General features: G+C 23.4%; 9 protein-coding genes across 9 annotated transcripts in view; 6 read left to right on the top strand and 3 right to left on the bottom strand.

Annotated features, from left to right (window-relative positions):
• Positions 1-26: 26 nt before the first annotated feature.
• dcsA (cellulose synthase) lies at positions 27-3206 on the top strand (the record flags this gene model as incomplete). Its single annotated transcript, XM_641164.1, has 1 exon — positions 27-3206. The coding sequence occupies one exon, from the start codon at positions 27-29 to the stop codon at positions 3204-3206; it is 3180 nt and encodes a 1059-aa protein (XP_646256.1).
• Positions 3207-3528: 322 nt separating this feature from the next.
• DDB_G0269758 (hypothetical protein) lies at positions 3529-6825 on the bottom strand (the record flags this gene model as incomplete). The annotated part of the gene is made up of 1 exon (XM_641163.1): positions 3529-6825. One exon carries the CDS (start codon positions 6823-6825, stop codon positions 3529-3531), a length of 3297 nt encoding a protein of 1098 aa, XP_646255.1.
• Positions 6826-7596: 771 nt separating this feature from the next.
• DDB_G0270938 (hypothetical protein) lies at positions 7597-7881 on the bottom strand (the record flags this gene model as incomplete). Its single annotated transcript, XM_641162.1, has 1 exon — positions 7597-7881. The coding sequence occupies one exon, from the start codon at positions 7879-7881 to the stop codon at positions 7597-7599; it is 285 nt and encodes a 94-aa protein (XP_646254.1).
• Positions 7882-8994: 1113 nt separating this feature from the next.
• DDB_G0270632 (hypothetical protein) lies at positions 8995-11457 on the top strand (the record flags this gene model as incomplete). The annotated part of the gene is made up of 2 exons (XM_641161.1): positions 8995-9414; positions 9490-11457. The coding sequence occupies 2 exons, from the start codon at positions 8995-8997 to the stop codon at positions 11455-11457; spliced, it is 2388 nt and encodes a 795-aa protein (XP_646253.1).
• A 937-nt stretch (positions 11458-12394) lies between these two features.
• On the top strand, positions 12395-14464 carry DDB_G0269756 (hypothetical protein; the record flags this gene model as incomplete). Its single annotated transcript, XM_641160.1, has 3 exons — positions 12395-12709; positions 12846-13820; positions 13967-14464. 3 exons carry the CDS (start codon positions 12395-12397, stop codon positions 14462-14464), a joined length of 1788 nt encoding a protein of 595 aa, XP_646252.1.
• Positions 14465-14784: 320 nt separating this feature from the next.
• Positions 14785-15684, top strand: DDB_G0270936 (hypothetical protein; the record flags this gene model as incomplete). Its single annotated transcript, XM_641159.1, has 2 exons — positions 14785-15435; positions 15673-15684. 2 exons carry the CDS (start codon positions 14785-14787, stop codon positions 15682-15684), a joined length of 663 nt encoding a protein of 220 aa, XP_646251.1.
• Positions 15685-16551: 867 nt separating this feature from the next.
• On the top strand, positions 16552-17850 carry DDB_G0270934 (hypothetical protein; the record flags this gene model as incomplete). Its single annotated transcript, XM_641158.1, has 4 exons — positions 16552-16906; positions 17108-17169; positions 17311-17551; positions 17645-17850. 4 exons carry the CDS (start codon positions 16552-16554, stop codon positions 17848-17850), a joined length of 864 nt encoding a protein of 287 aa, XP_646250.1.
• Positions 17851-18260: 410 nt separating this feature from the next.
• On the bottom strand, positions 18261-19506 carry DDB_G0269754 (hypothetical protein; the record flags this gene model as incomplete). Its single annotated transcript, XM_641157.1, has 2 exons — positions 18261-18965; positions 19150-19506. 2 exons carry the CDS (start codon positions 19504-19506, stop codon positions 18261-18263), a joined length of 1062 nt encoding a protein of 353 aa, XP_646249.1.
• A 587-nt stretch (positions 19507-20093) lies between these two features.
• DDB_G0269752 (hypothetical protein) overlaps positions 20094-20874 on the top strand; it is a gene marked incomplete at both ends in the record, with an annotated part of 1307 nt that continues 526 nt past the window's right edge. The window contains 3 exons of the mRNA XM_641156.1: positions 20094-20121; positions 20261-20483; positions 20590-20874. The exon at positions 20590-20874 is cut by the window's right edge and continues 13 nt beyond it. Of these exons, the coding sequence (XP_646248.1) occupies positions 20094-20121; positions 20261-20483; positions 20590-20874 (536 nt within the window). The remainder of the gene's footprint in view (positions 20122-20260; positions 20484-20589) is intronic.

Below are 20874 nucleotides of genomic sequence, written 5' to 3'. Positions count from 1 at the left end.
AATTCAATTTCTTGTCATAAAAAATAATGGATAGAAATGAAGGGGGTGATTTCCCAATAAACACCCCTAATAATATAAATAGTAGTGGGGGTAGTTATAATAATAGTATGAATAATAGTAGTAATAATATTGGTAGAGATATTGGTAATAATCAAAGTAGTAGAAATTTAAAACCAAAACCATCACAAAGCAATTTGAAATGGATAGCAAGAGATTTAAAAAAGAAATCTGTTAGAAAAGATTCAGAGAGAAAGTTAAAGAGTAGTGGTGTTTTAAAGAAAAAGAATACTGTGATGGACTTTGGTGAAGATGATGGTGGTAGTGGTGACGATGGTAATATAACCGAAGGTTTACCAATTAGTGAAGGTATGGATGATTTACCATCATCTTCAAACTCTCGTGGCGGCAGCGGTAATGATGAACAAAAGAAACAGTTCCCAAAGGAAATGAATTCTCCATCATCGGAATATGGCACAACAAGTGGCGGTCAAAGATTTGATACATTGGTTGATCCTGATATTAGTTTAGCAGAGATGGAAGAGAAAATGCGTCAACACAAGGTATACCAAGAGCAACAACAGCAACAACAACAACAGCAACAACAACAAAAGCAAAAAGATAAAGAGTTGTCATCACAAAAGAAGAAACCATCATCAATGCAATTAAGTAAAAAGAAACATGTCGCCAAAGAAGATTCTGAAACATTAGAGACAATCATTGGTGAAGAGAAGAAGGAGGTTGTATTTGAAGTTAAACCATACTTTTCTCATGCAATTCTTCAAGCAACCATGGCGGTATTTTTAATTTGGAATATTTTTTACTTTGCATATCGTGCCGGTTGGACAATGAATAGAACCGATTATATCACATTCTCTTATTCAATCCTTTTCATCATTGTAGAGTTTATCTCATTTTTGGGTTCAGCATTGCATTTGAATAACTTTACCAATCCATGTACTTTTGTTTTGGTGGTAACATTGGAACAAATCCTTGCCAAGAGAAGAAAGAAGCATCCAACCGTTATGATGTACGTTTGTACTTACAAAGAACCACCATCCATTGTATCACGTACTTTTAGAACTGCAATCTCTATGGATTATCCAAGTGAAAACCTTTGGATTGGTTTATTGGATGATTCTGTAAATTATCGTGAATCAAGAGGTTGGGCACATCTTCAATCGGTTGAAAAGAATTTCCTTTATGTACTCTTACAAAAGGCAGTTTATTCCGTTCACAATATTCGTCCACCTGTAACAAGTCAACATGAAGATCCACATGGTATTCTAAATGAAACCAGTTCAAAGATTGAATCCTCAACAAAGGAAGTCATTGAAGCAGAGGTTCAATGGTTTATTGAATATTTCCTATTGAATTCATGGTTTGGTGTTGGTCAAGAGATTCCAAGAGATGCCGATGATGCTGAACGTGCTTTAATCGCTAAACTTCGTGATGATAATTTCTCACCATATCGTACATTCACAAAGAGTGAGAGTGAAAAGATTTCCAACTTTACCATTGACTCCCTCCAATCATTATGGCATGGTTCAGCATTCTTCCGTCCATTGATTCGTTCAATTCTCTTAAAGAAAGATTATGTTAGAAACTTTGTTTCCGAATTGAATAATCAACATCGTCTTAGATTCCTCAATACTGAAGCATTAGCAATGGCACAATATCAAGTGTTGATGATGGGTAGACAAGAGTTACCATGGGATGAAATCTCTTCCGGTAATGTACGTATAGATTTCGATACTTGTGATGGTCCAATAGTTTCACCAAAATGTACCTACCTTCGTAGACGTAAACCACCCATTCCACATAATAAAGCAGGTAACATCAATAATGCCCTCTTTAATGAATCAACTAAAGCCGATTACGAGTTCCTTGGTTTACTTGATGCAGATCAACAACCTCATCCAGATTTCCTCAAAAGAGTTTTACCATACTTTTACAGTGATGAAGGTCAAGATTTGGCTTTTGTTCAAACACCACAATTCTTTAGTAACATTTATCCAGTAGACGATCCATTAGGTCATCGTAATATGGAGTTTTATGGTCCAGTAATGGAAGGTCGTTCTGCAAACAATGCCTGTCCTTTCGTAGGTACAAACGCTATTTTCAGACGTCAACCACTCTATGATATCGGTGGTATTATGTATAACTCTGTAACAGAAGATATGTATACTGGTATGAAATTACAAGTTAGTGGTTACAAATCTTGGTATCACAATGAAGTACTTGTAGTTGGTACCGCTCCAGTAGATCTTAAAGAAACTTTGGAACAAAGAAAACGTTGGGCTCAAGGTGCAGTTGAAATTTTCTCTCTCACTCCTTGGGGTTACATTAGAGGTAAACTTGGTTGGAGAAAGATGCTTTACAATCTTGATTCTTGTATTTATCCATTCCTTTCACCAACTGCTTTCTTCTATGGTGCTTCTCCATTAATTATGAGTATTTGGACTGTACCAATCGTTGTAAAAGATCCAATCATTTTCATTCTCGTCGGTATGATTCCTGTAATGGTGTTACCAAGAGTCATTCAATATATGATTCTTAGAGCCAAGAGACCTTATGAAGCCGGTAAGAGTGGTCCATCACTTTGGGTAGAAGCTACTGATCTTTGGAGAGCTGAACAAACTTTCTTTGGTTTTGCTGGTACTTATATTTCATCATGGAGAGAAGGTTCCGCTTCAATCGTTAAACTTCTTAAAGCTAGAAAGATTAGTCGTCATAAGTTAGCCATGTGGAATTGGAAGAGAGATTTCGTAAAGAAACCAGTAGTTTGTGAAGTTTTCCGTCAAACTAAATTGGTCAATGAAAATGATAATGCTCAAGAATCAAGTGGTAAACATAAGGCTGAACAATCTTTCCGTACTTCAAACAAAGAATCTGATACCATTAAAAATTCAAGACTTTTCCTTCCAAATATTATCCTCTTTGTTGTTAATATCTTGGCTATGATGAGTGCTGTACTTAGATTTAATTGTTTCCAAAATGATATGTGGCTTTTGGTTGTCGTAGCTGGTTTCTCTTTCTCTACCTTATGGCATTTATGGTCTTTCATTCCAATGGCTCTTCGTCAAAGTGAAAAACAATGGCCATATGCTTCTTCATACCATGCTCACAATATTGTTTTATTCTTGGTACTTGGTTTCTTGGTATTACTCTTTGTTGATGTCAAAGTTTGTATTCCTAGAGTTGGTTAAAAAAAAAAAAAAAAAAAAAATTATAAAAAAAAAAAATATATTATTAAAATTAATAACAACATTAATGCTTCACCTTTTTTTACTCAAATAACAACATATGTTACATATATAAAAAAAAAAAAAATAAAAAAAAAAAAAAAAATATAAATAATAAAATAAAAAAAAATATATAAAAAAAAAATTATATAAATAATTTTCTTTCTTTTTTTCATTTTATTTTTTAAAGTTAAAAATTATTTTAATATATAATAAAAAAAAAGATTTACTGAATTTATAGTACTGATATAATTATTATTTATTTTAATTTTTTATTTATTTTTTTTTAATATTTAATAATTAAAGAAAAAAACATATGATTATATCCTTTTAATTTTATATCTTTTATCATTGAATCTGAAATTTTAAAATTATAATCTGGAAATGATTGAACCAATAATTCACAAAGTTTTAAAAATCCATTATTGAACGACTCTGTGAAAAGTGAATCTTTAGAATTGTTTGTAAATCTATATTTTAAATGATTTAATAAAATTTTTGACATTTCCAAGTTATTTTCTCTAAAAACAGTTTTCAATAATGGAGAATCAGAATCTGGAAATAGTTCCCTATCATTATAATTTTTAAGGATATGTTTAACAATTTGAAAATTATTTTGTGAAACTGAAGAAATAAAAATAGATTGAAAATGATTGGCATTATTTGGTAAAATACTGATGAGATTATCTATCTCCTCTTCATTGAGAATATTGGTTGCGTTTCTTATTGCCCTTGAAAATGTAGAATTATTAATTCTTTTTCTAGTTTTTTCATTTTGAAAAAGAAATTTCTTTATTTCATCCAACTCTTTGAAAAATAAATCAACCCTTTTTATATTTAAATAGTAAGATAAACAATAATCCAGTAATAATGGAGTTAAAATATTATAAAAAGTTGTGTTTGGTAATATTGATTCTTCATATTTCAATAAAGATGATCTTAATCTACTTAAAATCTCATCAAATGATAAATTACATATTGTTGATACAGTGATTGTTTGATGTTTTAAACATTCTAAAATATAAAAATATTCATCGGTACCTTTTAAAATTGTCATTATGAATGAAATATATCTATTATCAATAATTGATAAATGTCTAAATAAAGTGATAAACATTGATTCTTTTGTTTCTTCTAATAAAAGTTGATTTTCAATATCAATTTGATTCTCATTAAATAAATTATGGACCGATAATAGAATATCCTTTGTCATTGCCTTCATTGATATTAACATTTTATAAAGTTCATTTAAAATTATTATAAAGAATCTTTTTTGTTTTTGTTTTTGTTTTTCAATTTGATAATTTCGTTTTTGTTTCTTAATTTCATTTAACCAATAATTAATTGATTCTATAATATCTTCAATAGTAAAACTAAAATTTTTTATTGTTGTTGTTGTTGTTGTTGTTGATAAATATTCAATTGTACCTGTTTTAATGTCAAAGACATTGGAATGAAAATCATCATTATAAATTAGATGTGCATCACATTCATTTATATCAAAATCACTATATAAAATCCATTTCAATGCCCATTCATTTAATTCCTTAATTGAATGATATACTAATTTCATTGTAGCATTTTTAAATTTTGAAAATTTGAACCCAATTTTATCTAAACAATAATAATCTGGTTTAATAATTGTTATCTCTTTTAATAAATGTAATAATAATGATTGAATTTCATTTTCATTTAATATTAATTCATTATTACCACTACTATTATTATTATTACTATTACTATTGCTATTATTATTATTAATATTATTATTATTATTATTATTATTATTATTATTACTATTAGTATAATTATAAAAATAGTTGATCATTGTTATAATTTCATTTAATGTTTGATATTGAAGTGATGGTAATTTAATAGTTTCGATATCGAAACTAAAACTATGATTACCAAGTAATAATATTGAATTCTCTAATAGTTGGGAATTAACATTTATAACTGCAGAATAAAAAAATCTTTGCATTTTTGATTTTTCAAAATCTATTGGTACCAATAAATCGAATGCATACTTTGCCATTTGAATTGATTTAAATTTTAAATTACCATCTTTCAATGCATCATATAATTTTGATTTAATAAAACTTAAATTACTTTTACTTTTCTTTATTGTATTTGAAATCCAATCGATGGTTTCTTTATTTAATATCATCATTGTCAAATTATTATTATTATTATTATTATTATTATTATTATTATTATTATTATTATTATTATTATTATTATTATTATTATTATTATTATTATTAAAATGTAAGGAAGGTGAACTTTTTTTTGTTATAAATAGGTATGGTAATACTGGATGAAATTCAAGTGGAAGTTGAGCAATATTTATTTCAGGGTCTGGTATTGATTTAACTAACCTATTATATAGAGTTGATGCATTATCATTAAATAATATTGAACGAAATGTTTCAATGAAATCGAATGGTGGAAAGTCTGGGTTTATTCCAACAGAATAATATAATTTAATAAATTCAATCACTTGATCTGGATTATTATGTATAAATTCTATTGGTGCTATAATTTTTGTTCCACTACTAATATTATTATTATTATTATTATTAATACTATTAATACTATAATTACTATTATTATTTCCTTGTTTATGTTGTTGTAATTTTCTTTTTTTATCTAAAATTTGTGATTCAAAATAATTATTTTTAATTAAGAATTTTAATGATTTTAAACTATATCTTTTTATTGAATATCTATAAATTAAATCAAAATCTTGGTTTAATTCTTCAATTGGTTCATCATAAATTTCTAAATAGTGATTGTAAAATTTTTGGAATTCCTTTTTAATATTATCACTAAAACTACTATTAGATGAATAAATTGAAGTTAAAAGAATGAATTTTTTTAATTCTTTTAACCAATAATAATCATCACCATTATTATTATTATTATTGTTATTGTTATTGTTATTGTTATTGTTGTTATTATTATAATAATTCTTTTCAAAATTAAAACTATCTAATTGATTCTCTTCTAATTGTTGTTTAGTTTGTTGTTTAAATAATGATTTTATAAGTTCAATTGAAAAACTATCATTAAATATAATATATCTAAATTGTCTTGATGTCAATGATAATTGATAATTATTCTTTGTACATATAAATAATTCAATAGCATGTGGATTACTAGTTGCAATTGATGTCTCTATTAAATCTTTAATTTCAAATTCACCTCTTCTATAATTCATTAATAATTTTAATAATTGTTTAAAGATTTTAATTTGATTTTCATTTTCAATCTCTTTTTCAAATGAAGTTGTAGTTATAGTTGTACTTGTTGTTGATGTTGATGTTATTAAGAAAAAATTTGTAATTGATGTTGGTTCAAAATGAATAATATCATTAAACTTGATTTTACTCTTTATTAATGAGTACAACTTTTGTTTTATCATCCAATCGAATGAATGAATATTCTTAAATTTGATTCTATTTAAAACATGATACTTTTGATAATCTGTATAATATAACTCGTTTTCAATTTTTTCAAATATTTTCCTAAATAAATATTTATTTCTTATAACTTTCCAAAATAATATTTCTGTAGATAACATTCTGTATTTTAAAATTGGTAAATGAATGAAATTTTTTTTTTTTTTAAAAAAAAAAAAAAAAAAAAAAAAAAGAAAAGTAAAAGAAAAAAAAAAAAGAAAAGTAAAAGAAAAAAAAAAAAAATATGTCAAAAATGGCATTATTTTATTTCTAACTGATAAAAAAAAAAAAAAAAAAAAAATATTATTTGATATTTATGATGGAATTTGTAAAACACTATCTATTAATAGATATTTTTTTTTTTCTAGTCATTTTTGTTTTTTTTTATATATTTATTTTTTTGAGTAAAAATTGTAAAAGGTATCAAAGGATTAAAAATTTCAGTTTTTTTTTAAATTATACTGGCATACCTATTATATGCAATTTAATGAAGATTGTCTTTGATGAATTCTTTATATTTCATTCCATCCCCCAATAAATTTTGTATAACATACATTTCTACTGGAAATTCTCTACCAAACTATGTGAGAGATTTATTAAGAATATATTTTAAATTTAAAAAGTTCTAATCTATGGGATTTATTTTTTATTTTTTATATAATTATTTTAATTCTAATTGTTGCGAGTGATTATTGATGGAAAGGAGCAGTAAAATCTTCAATTGTATCAATCTTTTGTTTTAATCTAAAGAGATCGATTGTAAAGTCTTGAATTGGTGCAACATTTTGTAAGAAAACTGGTTGTGGAGCACCGTGAAAAACTTGAGCGATTGGAATCTGTAGAGGTGTTAAATAAAGTACAATTATTATTTATGATTTATAGTTGCTATAATATTAATTAATTTCATTATTAATCATAATACATACATCAACAACATATGGTGGTGTATTTAAAGCAACATTACCAACTGGATTTATGGGTGTAAATCCAACAACGTTTGTGGCTGTGTTTAATAAATTTCTAATTTGTTCTTCATATTCAGGTGTTGTTGGATGAGAACCAAATGAAATAATAGAAGTACATTGTCCTGCAGTTCCAACCCTTCTATGTAAAATTGCAAGACCTACATAGGTACCATCTGCACGTCTTCCAAAAATCTTCAATAAAAGAGTTACCATGATATTTGGAGAACGGAAATACTTTCTAATCTTTTCAATTCCGCTTGGAAGAGATTGTGAAATACAAGTTTCAATGATAAATGATGGAGAATTAACGTTTCTTCCAAAAGGGCCAACAGAGGTATCAGCATTAATACAATCACCGTTATTTAATTGTAGAGAGACATTAGCATAAAACTCTACAGAGAATGGGTTGGTAAATAATGCAGTCTGGATGCCAATTGAATGAGAAATAAAGTCGGTTACATAACCATGAAGTTTACCTAAAAGAGTTTCTATAATGACTATCATACCACCTTGTTTTATGTAGATGAACTTGGAAGAAGTGTTTATTTCTTGGAAACTACTAAATTTATTTCTTTTTATGATTGCGCCATCTAATGCGCATCAATGAATAAAGGAGTGAGGTTCTACGAGAGAAAAAAAATCAGTAAAAAAAAAAAAAAAAAAAAAAAGTTTATAATCACATCAAAAAAACATAGTTTTTGGATCTAAACCACAACAAAATCAATTTTCAATAATGAACCATGGTACAAATAATAAAGTTTTAGGTAATAATTGTGATGAATTAACTTTTAATTGATGGTTTAAAAATGGTTGATGTATCTAAATATAAAGGTGAATCTAAAGTAAGAGTTGGATATGTCCAAATTATATAACAACAATGTAATGATAATTTGATAATGATAATTTTTCAAATGATCATTGCATTGGTGCTAGATAATTGATTTTATTACATTCATTATTTAATTCATCTGAAAAAGATTTCACTACCATTAAATAGAAAATTTGAAATTAAATCAAAAAATAAAAATAAAAATATAAAAAAAAAAAAATTGGTGACCAAACAGTTCTTTTTTTATTTTTTTTTTTTTTTTAAATTTTTTAAAAAAAAGTTTATCAGTTTTAAAAAAAAAAAAAAAAAAATTAAAAAAAAAAAAACAAAACACTTATTCAAACAATACAAAATAAAAAAAAAACTTTTTAAAAGGAAAGCATGCACTCATTATAACACACCACACCACACAAAAACTTAATAATAAAACTAATTAAATAAAACTAAATAAATAATAATCAAATAATTAAGTAATAAATAATAAAAAATTAAATAAAATGATTGGAAATGAAATTAGAAACTCTGTTTTAAAAAGAAAAAGAATGAGTGCTTTTTTCGAACCAATTGCTCATCAAGAATCATCACCACCCCCACCACCACCACCAATAGAATTTACACAATCAGTTGCAGAGATTGAAACTATAGTTAATGATACTTTAAAATCAAATAAAGTAAATCAAACAACACTCATATCCAATAATAATAATACATTAGAATCAATGATAACTGAAGAACCAAACTATGATGACATTATAAATCTATTCAATAGTAATACAAGTACATTTAAAAGAGATCTACCAATTAGGTATAGTTTTGGAAATGATTTAACATCAATTCTATTTCTATCATTAATATCAATATTCATAATAATAATATCAATATCATTATTAAATTTTATCAAATCCTCATTATTAATGGTAAATTATAAATTATTATAATAATTATATATATAAATATATATATATATACTAATATATTAATATATTTTATAGAGAGAATATTGTGAATTTAAATTAAAGATAAAAAAGTATTTTATAAAATATATTGAAAGAATATTCTTTTGTTTTGGTATACTAGTAATGCTATGGTATTCACTAGAAAGTAGTGGATTAATTAATTATTTAAGTTGGATTTTTGATGAAAATTTATTAATTACTTCTATAAATATTAATAAATGTATTAATAATAATAACAATAATATTTTTTACAAAAGTAAATCAATACTTAGACTACCATTACAAATGAATGATAATAAATTCCTAAGTACATCAATTCAAATCATAATAACATTCTTAATTTATTATTCTTTCAATTATATTTACTTTTTATTTCAATCAATAATATTAAATAAATTAGAAAATAATAATAATAATAATAATAATAATAAACAAAATAACATTTCATATTCAACCATATCATATATTTTAAAAAAATACACATTATCATTCAATAATATAAAAACTACTGATATAATAAATAATAATAATAATAATAATAATAATAATAATAATAATAATAATAATAATAATAATAATAATAATAATAATATAAAGAAATATATATTAAAATTTCAAAATGATTATATTGAAACAGTGATTGAAAGGATGTTAGAAATACCATGGATAACAATATTGGTATTTTTATTGATTTCATGGTTATCAATTAGATTATATTTAGATCATATTGAAATTCATCAATTGACAGGTATATGGAGTATAGATAAAGTTTTATACACTATAACCTATGTCACTTTTACTTTATTATTATCCTCTTCTATATTATTGATCTTTTCAATCTCATTTTTAAATTATAATAATAAAATTCTAACCAATACAAATAATAAACATCAACAACAAACACAAATAAATCAACCCCAATCACAACCTCAATCAAAATCAAAATCAAAACAACTATCTTCTTCATCATCAAATAATCAAAATAATAATAATAATAATAGTCAAAAATCACAAACTGCTAATAAAAAGAAGAAACAAGTAACTTTTTCACAGCAGCAGCGACAACAACAAATAAAATTATCAAAATTAAAAAACTCAACAAAATTGAATGAAGAGGAAGTAGAAAAAGAAGGAGAAGAAGATACAATAACAACAACAACAATTAATAATATTCAATCAACATCGAAATTTGTGAAAACTGAAAAGAAACGAAATAGTAAATTAAAACAAACTATTGAGTTTGATATTTTAGGTTTAATTTATATATTAAAGGTTATAACTATTATTTGTGCAATGTTATGTTTAGTTTTATTCAATCTATCATTTATGATGAATACTAATAATAATAATAATAATAATAATAATAATAAAATCTTTGGAAATCAAGGAAATTATGATACTGACTTACCAGATGTAAATGATAATATTCAAGATATCAATACCATATTTCCTGCAAATGTAACAAATTTTTATGATGTAAATATTAAAAAATCACAACAGCAACAACAAAATAATACTCAAATCAATTCAAATACAACTGGAATTTTAAATATAGAAGAAAACAATAATAGTAGTAGTAGTAGTAATAACCATTTCGAATTTAATTATAATCAAACATTAGAAAACAATAATAACAATAATAATAATAATAATAATAATAATTTTAATGTAAAATTTAATATTAAACTAATTATTGAAGAAATTGAAATCATTTTATTGAAATATTTAAATGATAGGAATCAACTCATATTCCTTGTTAATATTTTGATGATAATAGTTATAATTTTTATATTAAATCCAATAATTATTAGTATTTTACCATTAATCAATCACATCTCAACAATTAACAATATTTGTGATAACTATTGTTGTATTATGGATGATGAATCTTTAATTGGTGATATTCAAATTACTGATGAAAACACCTGTGAAAATGAAGAAAATGAAGATGGTGCTACAACTTCATCATTTAACAACACTGTTTCACCAATAAAAATAGACTAAATAAAATAAAATAAAATAAAATAAAAAAAATAAAAATAGGACAAAATAAAATAATCAAGGACAAAAAAAAAGTAACAGATTTGGCACTTGGAAAAAAAAATATTTTTAAAAAATGGTTTTATTTATTTTTAATATGGATTTAGTATAGATAAATAGATTACTCAAAAATAATTATTTACCATTCATTTTTTTGTAATTGTTTTTTTTTGTGCTATTGTTGTTGTTGGGCAAATACACTATTATTATTATTATTACTTGTAATCATCTCTGTATCTATTTGTTTAACATTAATATATTACCTGTATTGATTGTACTTTGACCACATTAATTATCATTTAATGATTTATCTAAATACCTGGTTTACATTCACCAAATGGATCACTGGATGCCAATTGTGGTTGGTTGGATTTGATATAGAAATATATTATTAACTGATAGCAACATTGATTGAATCATATTGAAATTCCAAATTCTAATGACATGATTTGGTAAACTTTTTTAATTGTTTTATATTTTGTTATCTTTTTTCATCTTTGCCCAAAGGAGATATTAAAAAAATGAAATTAAAAAAAAAAAAAAAAAAAAAAAAAAAAAAAAGGAATATATTTTTTTTTTTTTTTTTTTTTTTTTTTTCTTAAAGAGAAGTGCGGGAAAAAAATAAAAATGAAAATTAATCGTTTTTGTAATTTTTTTTTTTTTTTATTTTTTTTTAATTTTTTTTTATTTTTTTTTTTTTTTCGAATTTTTTTCATTTTCAGCTTTCATTGTCAGTGTGTGTTGATCAATCATCATCATATAAAATTTCTGTTTTTTTTTATTATTTTTTTTTATAAATAGAATTATTGTAGATATAGAGTTATATATATATACATATATAATAATAATAAAAAAAAAAAAAGAAAAACAGCAAAATTATATATATATATAACAACACAACATGTTAGGATTAAGAAAAATTTCAAATTGTGGTAATAAAACATATATTTCAAGAAGTTATGCTACAATAGTTAAAAGAAAAGCATCAAAAAGTGGTTTAGATTTTGGAAAGAAAATTGATTTTAAAAATTTAGAAAAAGTTGAACCAATTCAACCAAAACCATTCGTACCAACTTCAACTCCACCAACTAATGATAAAAGATTAACAAATATAGAATCAAATAAAAAATCTGAAGAGAAATTTTATTATTCACCAAATTTCTCAAAATTAGGTGTTTTAGCAAATGTAAATGAATTAAATGAAAATTGGGGTCATGTAAGTACAATTTTTTAATTTTTTTAAATTTTCAAATTTTCAAAAACTATATGAAATATATTAATAAATTTATTTTATTATTATTATTATTATTATTATTATTATTATTATTATTATTATTATTATTATTATTTAGTTTAAAGGTGATACAAATGAAAAAGGTGTAGAAACAGGATCATCATTTACACTTTCAACTAAATCAAAGATTGAAATGGGTAAGAATTCAAGTGGTTTTAGTGTACCATTCCCACGTATATCAGGACAAGGAGCACCAATAGTTTGTGTACCATCAACATTTGGACAAACCTATAGTAGAGGTATGTTAAATAATAGGGATACATTGAATGCATTGGATATGATGACAATGGGAGAAGTTGAGCATTTTATAAAATATCAAATTGCAAATGAGGTTGTTTCAGCCTACAGTATACATACAACGACACCAGGTGTGATTCAATGCGGTGGTTTGGATTTTGTTAAATTGTATCAATCCAAAAACGATACCAAATTCTTGAGCGAATATTTCAAGAAGGTTTCAAAGATGTTTTATTTGATGTCGGTTGCACCAAAACCACAAGTATCAATTATCGATGGTTTGACGATTGGCGCAGGTGTTGGGTTCACCGCAAACTCTGGTTTCCGTATTGGTAGTGAAAATTCGATTTTAACCATCCCAGATTGTGCCGTTGGTTTCTTCCCAAACGCTGGTAACATTCGTTTCTTAAATCGTTTAGATGGTGGTGTTGGTCTCTATTTAGCATTGACCGGTCGTCGTGTCAGAGGTGCTGAATTAATTCAATGTGGTCTCGTCGATTTCTTAATTCCAACCAATATGATCCCAACCTTGGATGATCAACTCTCACGTTTACCATTGAAAAATCATGAAAGATTAATTGCAAATATCGCAACCTTCTCAGTACCTGCTGAAACTCAATTAGATGGTAGAGAAACTCATCTCGATATCTATAGAGATGCAATCAAACGTTGTTTTGAAAATAAAACTACAATTGAACAAGTCATTGAAGCTTTAGAAAATGAATCTGATAAAACTTATGATTGGGCACAACGTTGTATTAAAAATATTAATAAATCATCACCAATTAGTATTAAAGTAAGTAGAGTTGTTGTTGTTGTTGTTGTTGTTGTTGTTGTTGTTGTTGTTGTTGTTGTTGTTGATAATATATAATAATAATTTATAATAATAATAATAATAATTTTATATTAATTTTATTTTATTTTTTTAATAAATAATAATAGTTAACAATGAGATTATTTAATGAATCACCAACTGATTTATCATCAAATGAATATTTTGAAAGAGATTATAATATTTCAATGGCATTAGTAAATGATAGTGAAAGTGATCTTTGGGAAGGTATTAGAGCAAATTTGATTGATAGTAGAGAACCAATTTGGAGACATAAATCATATACAGAAGTTGATGACAAATTGATTGATGATATCATAAACTATAAACCACCAACTGCTGAATCAGTATTAAAATTAACACCATTCAAATCCACTTATTTAATGTTTGAAGATGTTCTCAATGAATATTTCAATTTAAATCAATTCACTTTATCTGGTGAAGTTAGATCAGTCTTTGAGGCTCATACTGGTAATCCATTCACAAAGGATTATGATGATGCCATTGAAATCTTCTTCAAAGGTGCTCGTTCTGATAAATATCAAATCGATAGAAATTCTGCTTCAATTCTCACTGAAATGAGTGAAATTGATATGGCAACTTTATAAATTTTTTAAAAAAAAAAAAAAAAAAACAAATAATAAAAAAAATAATAAAAAAAAAAAAAATAAAAAAATAAAAAAACAGTATTATTAAAAAAAAAAAAAAAAAAAAAAAGATTTATATTTTTTTGATTGATTGATCAAAAAAACGATTATTTTTTAATTTTTATTTATTTAATTTTCATTTTCATTTTTTACTTTTTCGCTAATTTTTTTTTTTCATTTTTTTTATTTTTTTATTTTTTTTTATTTTTTTTTTTATTTACATGTTCACACACATAAAAGAAACACGTCTTGACAAAGAGAGAGAGAAAATATAAATAAAAATGTCAGCAGTACAAGCAATTATAACAACTGAAAAAGTATTACAAGCATTTATAGCATTTTCAACCAATTTATCAGTTATACCAGTTGTATATCATTGTTTGAAGAGAGGAAGTGCTTATGAAGGTATTATTGGTATATCATGTGCATTAGCATCAATGATGTATCATGTTGGTGAAGTTTTTGAAAATACATGGTGGTTTAAATTATCGGGTATGACATCAGGTCAATGGCATAGATTGGATAATGTTTTCACGATTTTAACATTTCAAGCATTATGTTTCTTTTTAATGGATATTCAAAGTCAACAAAGCACAGAACTATTACGTTGGACATTTTTAGTTATCACTTTATATTGTCAAGAACGTGCACCATGGCAAATAGAATTCACAATTATACCAATAGTTTCTGCATTAATCCTTTTAATCATTCGTCATTCTTTACGTAGAAAAATTCCAGATTGGATTAAATCAAAATTCTTTTTATATGGTTTTGGTTTCTTTGGCGTTGCTGCTTTCTTTTTCGCTCGTGGTTTAGATGATAATAATGATTATCTTCGTATTAATCATGGAATTTGGCATTTCTTTATTGGTATTTCATTTTATTTCATTTTCCTTTCAAAAGAAAAATTAAATGAAAAAAATCTTTTACATGTAAGTTTTAATTTTGATTATTTTGATAATAAAAAAAAAAAAAAAAAAAAAAAAAAAAAATACAAAACAAAAAAACAATAATATTAATTTATTTATTATTATTATTATTATTTATTATTATTATTATTATTATTATTATTATTATTATTATTATTATTATTATTATTATTATTATTATTATTATTATTATTATTATTATTATTATTATTATTATTATTATTATTATTATTATTTTAGAAAAACTTTTAAAAATACAAAAATGTAAAAAAAAATAAAAAATAAAGGAAAAAATAAATAAATTGTAAAAATAATATTTAAGAAAGAAATTCTTTTTTTTTTTTTTCTTTTTTTTTTTTTTTTTTTTGCTTATAAATAAAAATAAGAAATAAAATTAAATAATTCTATTTTTAAAGACAAAGTATATTGGCTATCATTTTTGATTGAACCCGATTTTAAGTAATAAAAAATAAAAATATAATCTTTTTTTCATATTTTTAGTGATAAACGAGTTAATTATAATAATTTAATTTGATTGTTTTTTGATGGTGTATATTGGAATAAAATAGAAAATGATGGTTTGATTAAGATTAAAATGATCAAATTTGGGTACCAACATATCCAAAAAAAAATAAAAAAAATAAAAAAAAAAAATAAAAAATAAAATAAATATCTTGGGAAATTTTACTTTCACACAAAAAAAAAAAAAAAAAAAAAAAAAAAAAAAAAAAAAAAAATTATCTTTTTATGTGTCTCTTAAAACTGCAAACAAAAAAAAAAAAAAAAAAAAAAAAAAAAAAAAAAAAAAAAAAAAAAAAAAACCTGTGGCAGTTTTTTATTTTCTGCACAAATCAGATCAACTTAAAAAAACACCTTAATTCTTTTATTTTTAATTAATAATTATTCATTTAATTTTTTTTTTTTTTTTTTTTTTTTTTTTTTTTTTTTTTTCTTTTCATACATTATTTTTTTTATTTATTAAACACACTTGCGCTTTTTTTTTTTTTTTTTTAATCTTTATGTTTACTTGCTTTTTCTTTTTCAATTTCAGTTTCATATAAAAAAAAAAAAATAATAATAATAATATTAATAATTATAATAATAATAAATAATAATAAAATGATTAAATCAATAATTTCATGTATTATAATTTCATTTTTAATGATAAACTTTTGTAATAGTATTAAAATAAATGGTGATGGACAACAACAACAACAACAACAACAAATAAATTTAGAGAATTCATTACCTTCATTCCCATATGATCAAGCAGTAGCAGAAATTTTTGTTCAATTTTCATATGCTGCATATTGCAACGGACCAGATATTCAAAATTGGAATTGCACAACTTGTAAAAACTTACCTGGTTTTAATATAGTATCAGCAATTTTTAATGTAACTACAAATACTCAGGCCTTTGTTGGTTACACTAATAATCAAGTGATTGTTTCATTCCGTGGTTCTATGGATGTTGGTTAGTATTTTTTATTATCAAAATTAATAATTCATAAATTTTAAATAATTAATACAAACAATTAATTAATTAATCAACCAATCAATTAATAATTATTTATTTATTCAAACAATTAATAATCCAATTATTTATTCAATCAATTAATAATTTAAATGAATGAATGAAATCTAGATTCATGGATTACAAATTTTAAATTTTTAGAAACTATATATCCACCTTATCCACAAGCTAAAGTTCATGATGGTTTTTATAGAGGTTGGGCTGTAGGTATTAATTGTAGTTTTATTTGAGAAAGAAAAAAAAAAGAAAAAAAAAAAAAATAAAAAAATAAAACAAATGAACAAAATAGTTTATTAACTTTTTTTTTTTTATTTATTTTTTGTAAATAATTTTAAAAAATATAGTCAGTTAGTAGTCAAGTGAGAACATCAATAGATACAGCATTGGCTAAATGTGGATCAGATTGCAAAGAAATTTGGGTTGTTGGTCATAGTTTGGGTGCAGCTTTAGCAACATTATGTGTTGCAGAGGTTCAAGGATGGTACACATTACCAACATATTCATACACATATGGTTCACCACGTGTTGGTGATTCAATTTTTGTTGGATATTTCAACCAAATTCATAAGAATAATTATCGTGTTGGTAAGGTTTTTTTTATTGAAATTAAATAAAAATAAAAATAATAATAATAGTTATAAATATACTAATTTAATAATTAATAATTAATAAAATTAGTTAATCAACATGATTTAGTACCACATGTACCAATGGAAGGATTATTAGATTATCATCATGTACCAACTGAAGTTTATTATCCAACCAACACAACTTATATCGTTTGTAATGATAGCGGTGAAGATCCAATATGTTCAGATTCTGTAATAGGTTTAAGTATTTATGACCATCTCCATTATTTTGGTATTCCTTGTTGTTGTAAATAGTGTAATATCCTACAAAGACGAGGTGAGGGAAAAAACAATATCCATTTTATTAAAACCGCTATCAAATTGATAACATTTTTTTAAAAGTAGTGCTCGAGCACTCAGTATCATGTTTTTATCAATTTTTATTTTTTTCTTTTTAAAATAATTTAACATCAATAATAAATAAATAAATAAATAAATAAATAAATAAATAAATAATAAATAAATAAATAACACTCTATTATTATATTTATTATTAATAAACAATTATCGTATTGTAATACAAATGTTTTGACTGGTTAACTCTATTATTACATTTATTTTATTTTATTTTATTTTATTTTTGAATTTGTGTGGGTTTGCTACATTTTAAAATATTTATTTATTAATACCACTCATCCTACAAATATGTATAAAAAATTTAAATTTTATTGATAAATATTGATAACTGTTATTTCAGGGTCACAAAATAAACGTACAGGTGGATGAGTACCTAAACCTCTGTTAACATATAAATTTAATTTTGTTATATTATTATTATTATTATTACTATTATTACTATTATGAGCACCAATTAATAAATTATCATTATTCATAATTTTATGATAACCTTTACCATATTGCCAATATTTAAGTGTTTTTTTACCAGGATATTTAATATCACGTATAAATTTAAATGGTATTTTTTGTAATAAACTTTCAAAATGTGGCATAACTGGACCACCAGAACCAATTTTAAAACCTAAAAAATTGAATGATGGAAAACAAATTTGAGAACCATGAGAATGACCACATAAAGCAATATCCATATTTAAATCATTATCTTTAAGTAACATTTGTATAACATGATCTGGATTATGTACTAATGCTAATTTTATTAAATTTTCGTTTGACGATGATTTAATTTCATTATTTAATTCATCCATTTGTTTTTTATCTCTTTTTGCATAATTATCAAAACCAATTAATTGAATACCACCACTACCATCATCATTCTCTTTACCCATTGGATAAACAATTTCATTTTCTAATAAATTTATATTTGTATTTTTTAATGCATTCTTTATAATTTCTGGTGATGTTGAATTTTTATAATCATGATTACCAAGTATTGAATAAACACCATATTTTGACTATTATTATAAATTACACATTAATAACTATATATTTGTATTATTATTATTATTATTATTATTATTATTATTATTATTATTATTATTATTATTATTATTATTATTATTATTATTATTATTATTATTATTATTATTATTATTATTATTATTCATATTATTATTATTCATATTAATATAAACTTACTTTTAATTTCGATAAATGTTTATTATATAATTGTGAAATTGGTATTGGATCTCTTTCAATTAAATCACCTGTAATTAAAATTAGATCTGGTTTTAAATCATTTGTAGTTTTAACAATTTTCTCTAAAAATTTATCAGTTATTCTTAATGGTATTTTATCATAATGAATATCGGAAAGTTGTATTATTTTAATTGGTTTTTGTTGTTTTTTATTTTTATTTATTTGATCATTATCATCTTTATTTTGTAATCTATCTATATTTATATTTATAGTTTCAACTTTTAAATTATTTGAAAATATTGGATAAATAAAATTTATAACAATAAATGTAAAAATTTTAAAAAGTATTGATTTCATTTTGTATATCTAATAATAATGAAATAAAATTAAAAAAAAGGTGAAATTGCAAAAAAAATAAAAAAAATAAAAAAATAAAAAAATAAAAAAAAAAAGTGAGTCATCAATTCTTGTATTATTAAAAAATAATTTAAATTATATATATAAATAACTTTAATGACTCACTATAAATTTTATATCTTATTGAAAACTTAATTTGCATCAACTGGTGTTTGTTTTGCAATTTCTTCCATTGGATCACCTTCACAAGTTTTATAGTCTGGAATTAAATTAATAGCAAATGACATTGATGTTCCAACCAACTATGAAATTGTAAGTTCATCATCCAATGCTTTGGACATACCTGATAAAACAAATTTAGCATAACATGGACCAAAACCAGTGATTGTTGAATATTGAATTGTAACCTTCTTTTTACTGGGTATAGTATTTATTTAATATATTCTTTTTATTGTATTATTCAAAAAGCTATTTATTTTATTTTTTTTATTTTTTATTTTTTTAATTATTAATTTTTTTTTTGAAAATATAATTTTTTACATTTTTTTTTATTATAAAGAGTAACAATTAATATATTAATAATAAACATGGATAAAGAAGCATTAGAGAAATTAAGTAAAAGGAATTCGATATATATTTTGCTATGTTAGAAGAAATGAAAATTACAACATCAACAAGTTCAACAATCACAACAACTGCAAATACTGAAGATGCCCCACCATCTTCACCAACTTTATTAACAAAAAAAAATCAGAACCTCAAGTTAACATTAGATTTAGTATACATGGACCGATTTTAGAACCACAAAGAAACTCAACCTATTATTTTTTAGAACCAGAACAAGGCCGAGTATTAAAAGATCCAATGATGGATAATGAATATACCTGCCTCTGTGGACCAAGATCTTCTGGTAAAACCACAACAGTGGTTAGAGCCACCGAATTGGTTTATGAGCTTGATGGTCACTCATCAATATAGTAAGTATACTTATATTATATATATATTGTTTTAATTAATATAACTAGTTCAAATATATGTCATGTGAATATTGATTTTTAAATAATTACATTTTTATTTTCAAAGTTTTAATTTAGAAGGTAGAATTGTTGTTTGTGAATCAATTGATTTCTGGAGAAACTTCATTCTCAAAATATATGATTATCTTAATCCTCCATTTAAACCTGGGGATACAGATATATTTAAAATGGATTGGATTGAAATTAAATCTTTATTAAAAGTTGGTTCAAAATTATTTGGTAATAACAAAGTTTATCTTGTCATTGATGAATTCGATGCCATATTTAGTTTTAAAAAAGAAATTATCACTGAAATCTTGTCTGAATTCAGATCATGGAAAACTTCTGCTTT

This window comes from Dictyostelium discoideum, assembly GCF_000004695.1.
Source record: "Dictyostelium discoideum AX4 chromosome 1 chromosome, whole genome shotgun sequence".
NCBI lineage: Eukaryota > Evosea > Eumycetozoa > Dictyosteliales > Dictyosteliaceae > Dictyostelium > Dictyostelium discoideum.
This window is presented reverse-complemented; position numbering and strand designations above follow the sequence as displayed.